The sequence below is a fragment of the Doryrhamphus excisus genome, linkage group LG13, assembly GCF_037039965.1.
Source record: "Doryrhamphus excisus strain RoL-2023G ecotype Guam linkage group LG13, RoL_Dexc_Guam_v1.1, whole genome shotgun sequence".
In the NCBI taxonomy this organism is placed as follows: Eukaryota; Metazoa; Chordata; class Actinopteri; order Syngnathiformes; family Syngnathidae; genus Doryrhamphus; species Doryrhamphus excisus.
This window is the reverse complement of record NC_136369.1, coordinates 20,986,643-20,997,096: the sequence shown is the minus strand read 5'-3', so window position 1 is coordinate 20,997,096 and position 10,454 is coordinate 20,986,643. Positions and strand designations below refer to the sequence as shown.

At 47.0% G+C, this 10,454-nt stretch overlaps 2 protein-coding genes across 2 annotated transcripts; one reads left to right on the top strand and one right to left on the bottom strand.

Annotated features, from left to right (window-relative positions):
- Window positions 1-11: 11 nt before the first annotated feature.
- On the bottom strand, window positions 12-4,191 carry selenos (selenoprotein S). The gene is made up of 6 exons (XM_058089684.2): window positions 3,946-4,191; window positions 3,589-3,720; window positions 2,831-2,937; window positions 2,661-2,750; window positions 605-677; window positions 12-484 (listed from the first exon to the last, which is right to left on the bottom strand). Exons 1-6 carry the CDS (start codon window positions 4,046-4,048, stop codon window positions 405-407), a joined length of 585 nt encoding a protein of 194 aa, XP_057945667.2. The 5' UTR covers window positions 4,049-4,191; the 3' UTR covers window positions 12-404.
- Window positions 4,192-4,466: 275 nt separating this feature from the next.
- Window positions 4,467-7,459, top strand: snrpa1 (small nuclear ribonucleoprotein polypeptide A'). The gene is made up of 9 exons (XM_058089683.2): window positions 4,467-4,639; window positions 4,958-5,105; window positions 5,286-5,364; window positions 5,429-5,475; window positions 5,554-5,656; window positions 5,802-5,881; window positions 6,085-6,160; window positions 7,082-7,175; window positions 7,255-7,459. The coding sequence occupies exons 1-9, from the start codon at window positions 4,558-4,560 to the stop codon at window positions 7,389-7,391; spliced, it is 846 nt and encodes a 281-aa protein (XP_057945666.2). The 5' UTR covers window positions 4,467-4,557; the 3' UTR covers window positions 7,392-7,459.
- Window positions 7,460-10,454: the final 2,995 nt, after the last annotated feature.

The window sequence follows — 10,454 nt, the reverse complement described above, 5'->3', positions numbered from 1 at the left end:
ACACGGACGTGTAACGTGGAGACAAATCTTGAACAAAACTTTATTTTCTTAGAATTCGAAGACGATATGACCACCTCGTGTTTATTTTGCTCTGAAGTCATTAGCGTCACTGAATGCAACCCAAAGCAGCTGTGATGTAAACGCAGATCTGAAAAAAAGCAAACCAGACGCTGACGTCCTTCAGCCGCCCTCGCTGGTTGGCAACCTTTTACAAGAGCGGCGTCATTGCAAGCTTCCGTTGTCCTCCAGGACCCGGACGACGCGATGACACGTTAGCAGCTACGCGTTGAGTGCTAACATACAGGGGGTGTGTCCGAGTCCAGGAGGCTGTGAGCTTGTGTCAGCTGGGGGGGGGGTCAGAGGACAAAGGTCGGACAGACCAGCGTCTCTGACTTTCTCTAACCTCATCCACCTGACGACGGCCCCCGCCTGCCAGGTCTCCAGGAGCAGGACCCCCCTCCCTCACCGCTCAGGGGATTGTAGTCTAGAATAGAAACATTTCATTATGTTTGTGTACAGTCGCAGTACTCAAAGCAGTACTAGCGATATCTTTCCAATGTGCTCCTAATTTTGGCAGGAAAATTCAATATTTGGTTCGTCTCACCAGAGCTGCGAAGTGGCTTCCTGTCTGTCTTTGGTTTGACAAACGTGCTGGACGAGGCGCCGTCGTCGCTGCTCTGTGGAGACACAAGAGAGTCAAACACCTTGACTGCTCGCCGTCGTAGTCTGGGACTCAAAAAAACCTACGCTGGTGACTTCCTGTGTGGTCTGGTTCGCGTTCACACTGTTAAGCATGACAATAAAGGCGCATCTCAATTGGGGCGGGGCAGGGCGTGGCGTGTGGCGTGGACAGGTGGTGGTCCGTTTTGGCCTGTAAACACGATACTTGCCCGAGAACTAGTTCCGGCGGAAGAATACACCAACTACGGCTCACACCCGGCCACGGAATACTGAACACTGGACTGTCACGACCATCATCAGGGATAAAAATGGCGTCCGAGTAGTCACCATCACACTCCTATTCATCCTTTATACCGCATCGCACAGCTATTATGCTACAAGGACTCCCCACGGCTGCTAGCAAGCTAAAGCTAAAGCTAAGCTACATGGACTGATCAGTGGTCAGCCCAAGACTCCTGGTCTCCTCGGCCTTGAACCTTCAGCCATGACTGGTGTCACCAACATTCTACGTTTTAACAGGGAAAGCGTGGCTGTAGACCACCACAACGTATCCCATATCCCACTCGATCATCTTAGCGCAGTGGAAACGTTCAGTGTCAACTACAGTGAAGGTGCTTCACCTAGTGGACAACTTGGTGCATTGCAGTCTGATAAACAACTAAGTGCCATATTGCAGATGAAGCCAGCTGGACGTGTACGTGACCTGAGGACACGCAGATACAAGAACATGTCATGGTAAGAACATGTCAACATTGGAGATGGTGAGAACATGCCAACATTGGAGGTGGTGAGAACATGCCAACATTGGAGGTGGTGAGAACATGCCAACATTGGAGGTGGTGAGAACATGCCAACATTGGAGATGGTGAGAACATGCCAACATTGGAGATGGTGAGAACATGCCAACATTGGAGATGGTGAGAACATGCCAACATTGGAGATGGTGAGAACATGCCAACATTGGAGGTGGTGAGAACATGCCAACATTGGAGATGGTGAGAACATGCCAACATTGGAGATGGTGAGAACATGCCAACATTGGAGATGGTGAGAACATGCCAACATTGGAGATGGTGAGAACATGCCAACATTGGAGGTGGTGAGAACATGCCAACATTGGAGGTGGTGAGAACATGCCAACATTGGAGGTGGTGAGAACATGCCAACATTGGAGGTGGTGAGAACATGCCAACATTGGAGATGGTGAGAACATGCCAACATTGGAGATGGTGAGAACATGCCAACATTGGAGATGGTGAGAACATGCCAACATTGGAGATGGTGAGAACATGCCAACATTGGAGATGGTGAGAACATGCCAACATTGGAGATGGTGAGAACATGCCAACATTGGAGATGGTGAGAACATGCCAACATTGGAGATGGTGAGAACATGCCAACATTGGAGATGGTGAGAACATGCCAACATTGGAGATGGTGAGAACATGCCAACATTGGAGGTGGTGAGAACATGCCAACATTGGAGGTGGTGAGAACATGCCAACATTGGAGGTGGTGAGAACATGCCAACATTGGAGATGGTGAGAACATGCCAACATTGGAGGTGGTGAGAACATGCCAACATTGGAGATGGTGAGAACATGCCAACATTGGAGGTGGTGAGAACATGTCAACATTGGAGGTGGTGAGAACATGCCAACATTGGAGATGGTGAGAACATGCCAACATTGGAGATGGTGAGAACATGCCAACATTGGAGATGGTGAGAACATGCCAACATTGGAGATGGTGAGAACATGTCAACATTGGAGGTGGTGAGAACATGTCAACATTGGAGATGGTGAGAACATGCCAACATTGGAGGTGGTGAGAACATGTCAACATTGGAGATGGTGAGAACATGTCAACATTGGAGGTGGTGAGAACATGCCAACATTGGAGATGGTGAGAACATGCCAACATTGGAGATGGTGAGAACATGCCAACATTGGAGGTGGTGAGAACATGCCAACATTGACCTGAGAGTGTTTGCTAGCTCCTTTGTAGCTCTTGCCCAGCTTCATGCTCTCCCAGCTCTCGATCTTCTGCTTCCTCTTCTCCTCCTCTTGCTGCACGCAGACACACACACCCGGGTCAAAGGTCATGTCTGTGAAGCAACATGGCGTGTGTGTGTGTGTGTGTACTTTACCTGCTTCTGCTTCTCTCTAAAGAGTGCTGCTTTGGCGTCCTGCTCCTCCTGCATCTTCCTGCGCGATGCCTCCATGGCCTCCTGGCGTCTCACCACCGCCTCGGCATCTTTGAGAGTCAACAGGCGCTAGTGAGTCGGGTTGGGCATCGATGGGGACTGGGACAAAACAGTCTCCATTCCTGGTCTTCGCTGACCAGAAGAAATGGCCGCAAGCCGGCGAGCACCAGCGAAGACGTGGCTTAACTTCATAATAAAATAACGTTGCCATGGTTTCAGGATGCCAGCTCACGGGAAGATCGTAGTAAACAAAGGACTGTGTTACGGCGGGTAAATTGATCATTTGCGCAGGCCGTGTCTGTTAGTAACAGTAAAGGGACCTTCTCAACTCACACGACACACTTCCTGCCTTCAAAATAAAAGCAAATTGGGCTACAGTCGTTTGATATTGGTTGAAAACAGGCTTGTAAAATAATCATAGTGAAGCAGTTCAGTGTTTGCGTGACCACACAACACACTTCCTGCCTTCAAAATAAAAGCAATTCGGGCCACCGTCGTTTGATATTGGTTGAAAACAGGCCTGTACAATAATCATAGTGAAGCAGTTCAGTGTGTGCGTGACCACACAACACACTTCCTGTCTTCAAAATAAAAGCAATGCGGGCCACCGTCGTTTGATATTGGTTGAAAACAGGCCTGTACAATAATCACAGTGAAGCAATTCACTGAGAAGTTCAGTGTTTGTGTGATAAGGAAGTCACCTTGCGTGTATGACGACTCGGCGCTTTGGGGGCTCCGACTGGACCTCTTCTTGCTCAGGTACTGGACCAGCAGGTAGGCCGCCACCAGCGCCACCAGCAGGTACCATCCGTACGCAGACAGCAGCTCTGCAGCTGGTTGGTTTTGGTTGGTTTAGTCGTCAACAAATATTGGTTAACAATACTTACATAAATAAGACTTTGTTTAAAACACAAACAAACAATTACGTCTCTTCACGCTACTGTATTTGACGGAGCTAGCTTCTTACAATGACATGGGACACACTAGTAGTACAGTTATTTCGTTAAGTTATTGAATTAATTAGCTGTTTTGTGCGGGGAAGGAATAGGAGTCGTTACCCATCACGCCAAAAGAAGTCAGCTCCTGGTTCTTGGGGGGCGTTCTGTCCACCTCCACCACCACATCGCCTTCATCCACATCTGTAATCTCCACGTCATCCATTGCACACACGACGGACTGTCGCCGTCAGTGGGGATTTTAAACACAAAGACACGTTAGATTTCTGTGATGACTCAGCAACTTAACGCCCCAACGTTTGTCTTCCTCTTTCCTCTTGTTGTTCTTCTTCTTCTCTTCCCTCTAAAACGGCTCGAGTTCGCTTAAGCTTGTTTTACTTCCCTCTAGCGGGAGTGTTTTGCTATTACATCACATCCGTCCCATTCTGTGACGCTCGCTCACACATGCCATCTGTTTTTAAATGAATAAATAAATAAGAAACGAAATAATAAAGAAGTTGATGAATTAGCCACTCTCTGACATTGATCGGTGCTGTAACACTTTCCTCCAGTACAGCAGGGGGCGGGAAACACTAATGGCGAATTTCATGGCGCCCGCTCGTGAACCGGAAGTACAAACATTGGCTACACTATTTCCGGGTTGCAGCGCGTGGGTGCCAGTCCTGTAGCAAGTTAACAAAGGAATACGACAGAGTGTTTGGCCACTGAGCAGAAATGGTGAAGTTATCCGCGGAGTTAATCGAGCAGGCGGCTCAGTACACCAACCCAGTGAGGGACAGAGAGCTGGATCTCCGAGGTAGCGTTAGCACGTCGTTTGTTAGCGTCTTCCGCTACAAGGCCTCGTTAATTTCACTTTCTTACACGTCGCCGTTCTTGCATGTTAGCTTCACTTTTCAAGTTCACATAATGTGTTTTTATGTGATTTGAATAAACGCTGCAAAGTGTAGAACCGATGAGCTGCGGTTAGCATTGCCTAGCTCGTTTGTTGTCCAGAGGCGCCACTATATCCTATTACTCGATCTATCGATAATCGATATTTGATGTCGTCACAACCTAACCTGTTTGTTATTGTGTTGCTACCAATTCTTTTACACTTCTGTTTGGTGTTCTGCAGGTTATAAAATCCCCGTTCTGGAAAACCTGGGAGCCACTCTGGACCAGTTTGACACTGTGGACTTCTCTGACAATGAAGTGCGAAAACTGGACGGCTTCCCGCTTCTCAAACGACTCAAAACGCTGCTGATGAACAACAACAGGATCTGGTGAGTTGCAGCACATGTGACGTCATCACTATCCTGCTATGTGATAGCGGAGACTGTGGATTGGAAAATGGAGAAGTATGTTTAAAAATCAGGTATAGATTCGGTGAGCGTCGGCAATGAAATGTGTCACCCCGATCCAGAGTGATTAGAAAATGACTGTCATTGCCGTGATGTGTGCAGTCGCATAGGAGAGAACCTGGAGCAGTGTCTTCCCAGTCTCCGAGAGCTCATCCTGACCAACAACAGCATCCAGGAGCTGGTGAGTCTCCACAAGAAGAAAGAGCAGAAGATGAATGGGAATGTTGATGGTTGTTGTGGTGCAGGGAGACTTGGAGCCGCTGGCTTCAGTGAAGACGTTGACTCTCCTCAGGTTAGGACCCCTTGGTAGATCTCTTTGAGCACTTGTCCAGTCCTCCATGCTCCATTATGCTCCTTGTTGTTGTTGCAGCTTGTTGAGGAACCCCGTGACCAACAAGAAGCACTACAGACTGTACGTCATCAACAAAATCCCACAGATCCGAGTGCTCGACTTTCAGAAAGTCAAACTCAAGGTGAGTGCGAGGATGATACCGTTTTGTCCGTGACGCCATCCAGGGTGGCCTTCCACTCTGTCAAGAAGGACCAGATGGTCTCTTGAGTCCCCAGGCCTTTGGAATAATGGCGGCTTTGTCTTTAACCGTGTGCTTGTGGTCACAGGAACGCCAGGAGGCAGAGAAAATGTTCAAAGGCAAACGCGGTGCTCAGCTGGCAAAGGATATTGCCAAGCAAACCAAAACGTAAGGCGAATGTTGGCGATGGACGGCGGTTCCTTGGGTACACCAGACGCCGCCGTGTCGCGTTGTGTGACGCCGGCGTTGCTCGGGACTGCCGTCTGATCCGTATCAGTGTATTTCACTCAAGAAAAGATACTACACAGGTTCAAAGGTCAGAGAAGCCGCATGCGCGTGCACATGATCTAACCCGGCTCGCTCTCTCACAGGTTCACGCCGGGCATGGCGGCACAGCTGGAGATGAAGAGGGCGGGACCGTCGCACGCCGACGTGGAAGCCATCAAGGTAGAGTTGGTGTTCATGGAATATTGCTTCATTCCACACAACTGGGAAGCCAAGGCACATTAAGTGGCAAACAATTTTTATAAATTCATAAAAACGGGAACATTAGCGCAAAAGGCACATTGTAAAGAGAAAAATAACCAAATATTGATGTGAATAGCTAAAAGTTAGGTCATTATTTCAAACAATTTGTATAAATAAATATAGTCGTCACTTGTTTACCATAGTTAATTGGTTGCAAACCAGACCCTGCATAAATAAACCTCATATTTTCATAGTCACAGACTTTCAAAACATGAGTTTTAGCATTATCAGAGCAGCATCATATAACACCCCTATAGTCACTTTTACGCTTGTGGTTACATCAAATTGTACAGCTTATGGGATCTCTGCAGGGACATGGCCGATGCAAACATAAGCCACTGAGTTAACGAGTCGGCCTCTCCAACTGACAATTGGGTTTGACAAAAGAAGCAAGAAAACTTACCACTTCCACATGGAATGAGGGGAGAACCTCTCCCCCAACTAAATTTCCTTGATAAACACGGCTGCTTGTGATTTAGAGCGGTTCTTTCTTAGTGTGGTATCGGATTAGAAGTACGACAGGAAGACTCCTCACAGCGCTTTCCAGTCATTAGGAATTTCATATTTACAATCCAATGGTAAAATCATTCCAGACTGCGGACATACTGGACTAACAAGCTCCCAATATCTCATTTTTATGGCAGTATTGGCCCTAAATATTACAGTCCCCTGCATCCTTTAACTCTCCTGCATGCTGCGGCCCTTTTGTGGAAAAAGTTTGGACACCCCTGATGTACAGACTTCCTGGCAATCTGGAATGTTTTGAACGTTTCACTCTCCACTGCATGAGGAGTCACACGCCAGTCAGCCATTTTTGACCCGGACTTTGTGTCCTTTCAGAACGCCATCGCTAATGCGTCCTCGTTGGCCGAGGTGGAGCGCTTGAAAGGAATGCTGCAGGCGGGTCAGATCCCAGGTCGCGACCTCCGACCAGGTCTGTGCTTTTCCCAACAACACAGCTGACAAGCGTACTGGATAGAATGGAATTGAAAGGCGCGCTTATGTGGGTGCAGGTGTTGCTGGCATGGAGGAAGAGGAAGAGGAGGCGGACGGTGACGCCCCCCCCATGGACGCTCACGTGGGCGGGGCCTCTGCGGAAATGGAAGAGGTGGAAGACATGGAAGAAGAGCCTCACGTTAATGGCTCGTGAAGTCTTTGTTGGTTTTTGTTAAATGTGACCTTTTTTTATTCAAGTGACATTAAAGTTTTACTTTCTACTGCTGTTGTGACAACGGCTCTCAGTAACTTTCGGTAAGGTCAGTTTTCAACATGGTTGCACGCTGTCTTGGTTCCGTGCCAAATTGTGGGTAACAAACTCGCCGTTTGTCCTGTGCTGTTCATTTTGCTAAATCCAGCATCCAAAACAAAGCACTTTTTATGCTGTTTTTTTGTGAGTGCAAATGCCAAACAAGGTGCGTGTACCAGCAATTTGATAAGCACAGTCCATTCAGGATGAACGGGAAGTACTGCATCAATGATGGGTTTCAGACATTTCTCATTTGTTTGGGCATATCATTCTTGATACAAATATAAAATATATTTTTGGGTGTCTACAACAGATTCATTTTCAACAGACATGAACTGAATCGATATTTCCCCTAAAGAAATAATGTCGATCCAATGAATCTTTTCCAGAAAGCCAAAAATGTTACAATTCCAGTTGGGAATGCAGACAATGAGCCCGGCTGTCCCCAAAGATGAAATGTGTCAGCGAGATCAATCACCACCATCTTCCCGTTCTGCCATGATTAGGGTAATTGTGTTTCCAGTGCCAGCATTTTGACGGAGAAGGTGAGATTCTTGGACTTTCTGGAATAGAGTAATTGATTTGAATGATTGCAAAAAAGTGAATCTGTGTCTTTAGGAAGTAATTTCTTCAATAGAGGTATATTAATTTACCCCTTTCATTTGTCGTTTGTCATTCATGTGCATTTAGAATTGTTTCATGTCAAACTAGAGTTAAAACTATAAAACGTATTTTGAGTCAATCCCCGATGACGTCATAGACGGGCGGTGCAATGTGGTTTGGTTAGGGTAGCCATTTTGTAGCTAGCTACTTGGATGCTAACAAGGAAGCATGTTTTGTGATTGAAAAAGTACATTAAAACAATGTCGGTTGAGGGTCAGCTAGCCAATGGGATGCTAAACAAGGAAAATGTTTAGTGGGGTAAAAAAACAAAATACATAAAGAACACAGTTGGACTAACACATTGTATGAACAACACGGCAATATGATCACCATATTGTATGTATATGAGATAAGTCACATTTAACACAAACATAACAATATATAGGCTGCCCTGCAGTGGTTGGTGCATATTCATCACCCTTTCATCACTTCATGGTGAGTACACGGTAGTTTTGTTCTACCTTTTCCCGTTGAAATGCTCATTTGACTTTGTGTGAGTTGACAGGTGCTCAACATCGCCTCTTCAGTCATCACGTCGGAGGTCGCCGGCATCCAACTTAGGAGAAGTTCTGATGTAACACCGCTTACGTATGTATGTCTCTCCAAGTGGTCTTTGTTCTTCACCACTGTGGACATAGTGGCCTATCATTTCTTTGGGGAAACACTAAATTCAACAGCAGCCTGAGCTCCATCCATCATGGCGTCCACGCCCTGCTTGGCGGTTATTTGAGCAGCGGTGTGTGACGCAGTGCCTGTGGGCAAGGCGTGTCCTATTGATCGGACCTTTTTCAAGGCTTTGTGGGAAACGTTGACTGTTGGTTTATGTGTATGCGTATTGATTTATGAAATCTAACCATGCTTTCATCCCAGGTCAAGTGATTACCTACACAAACATGATGATGATGATGATGATGAATATGATGAATATTGCAACATGTCATTACGGTACTATTGACTATTTCTTACTTTCCTCTATTTTCCTGGGACATTTCCCCTATTTTCCCATCCAAATGTTGGGTGAGATAAGAGTAGGATTATTCGCCATCATTGATTCCTCCGAAGCCACGCCTCATTTGTTCTAGAAAGCAATATCATGTATCGCCACTAGGTGGCGGTAATGACCGTTACTGTGATTACAATCGGTGGGAAGACCAGTTGGAAAGTTGCAGTGCAAATGGATCTTGGGGAGGTTCTGAGTAGAGCTTCCAAATGCAAAAGAAGAAATGGGAGTGATATAAAAAACCTTTTTGTGCAATTTATTGCACATAAGCACTAAGATGAAACAGGCTGTTCATCAGCTGATCAAAAGTCGGAAGCTGTGCCGCATGAAGCGCAAGTCTTTCCCGGAGGCTAATGGGAATGTTGCTCCATGGTGCAGATGGCTTCACAGAGGGCATCCGCTGTCTGGAACTGATGCCTCTTTTTGCCATCCACCCATCCCCAAATGTTCTGAATTGGATTTAGATCTGGAGAACATGCATCGTGGTCCATAAGGATGAGGTTATTCCTCTGGAAGAAGTCCCCTCTCAGTCGGGAATTGGGAAGTGCCCTGTTGTCCTGTTGGAAAAGCCAGTCAGTACTAACCACACAGATGAGGACCTTCAGTCGTGACGCATCTCCCCATAGCTAACTGCCGTTTGACGGCCCTGCACAACCTGAAGCTCCATTGTTCCATTGAAGGAAAAACCCACCTCAGATCATAATGACAGCCCCTCCCCTGTGCCGTGTGGAAAACATCTAAGGTGGGATGTTCTTACAATAACGTTGGAAGCCATTAGGCGGACGTGGTCAGCAGGTGGAAAACTGACCTTCCAGGAACTGGAGGGGTGACGACTCCATCCGAGCTCGACGCTTCACCCACTTTGCTCCAGCAGCCACAACCTGCTCTTCGTAAAAGGCGCCTGATGGTTATCGGACTGCACCAGAAACAACCTCGATTTGGACCGAGGATCGTCCCTTGACGGACAGCCGATGGGATCCTCCGGCTCAGGGTCGGGGACATTTGGCTGGACCGCTTGACTTTTTTCTTTGAAGAAGTTTCAAATGTTTTCAAATGAAGTTTCAAACCCAACCTCAGCTGCGAGGGGCCTTGCGTGTCCAGCTCAAAATCCCACCGCCATCAAGGGATCGCCACAGCGTGAATACCCGACACAAAGCAAGATTTTGGCTTTGGAAGGTTCTGGTCTTACACTGTTGATCATCTGCTGAACAGCCTGTCTCACTTGAATGCGTCTTAGCTAGCCATTGCTTCCTCAAAACATCTCTTTGTCTCACTTCCAGTTCGTCTTTTGGCATTTTGCAGCA

Excerpts from the sequence above, each read along its gene's own strand:
- selenos (XM_058089684.2), bottom strand. The coding sequence starts at position 4,048 with ATGGATGACGTGGAGATTACAGATGTGGATGAAGGCGATGTGGTGGTG. Across the intron at positions 3,721-3,945 it reads GACTTCTTTTGGCGTGATGG|CTGCAGAGCTGCTGTCTGCG; the intron begins GTAACGACTCCT and ends AAAACCAACCAG. Across the intron at positions 2,938-3,588 it reads CGAGTCGTCATACACGCAAG|ATGCCGAGGCGGTGGTGAGA; the intron begins GTGACTTCCTTA and ends TGACTCTCAAAG.
- snrpa1 (XM_058089683.2), top strand. The coding sequence starts at position 4,558 with ATGGTGAAGTTATCCGCGGAGTTAATCGAGCAGGCGGCTCAGTACACC. Across the intron at positions 5,106-5,285 it reads ATGAACAACAACAGGATCTG|TCGCATAGGAGAGAACCTGG; the intron begins GTGAGTTGCAGC and ends TGATGTGTGCAG. Across the intron at positions 5,657-5,801 it reads TTCAGAAAGTCAAACTCAAG|GAACGCCAGGAGGCAGAGAA; the intron begins GTGAGTGCGAGG and ends TTGTGGTCACAG.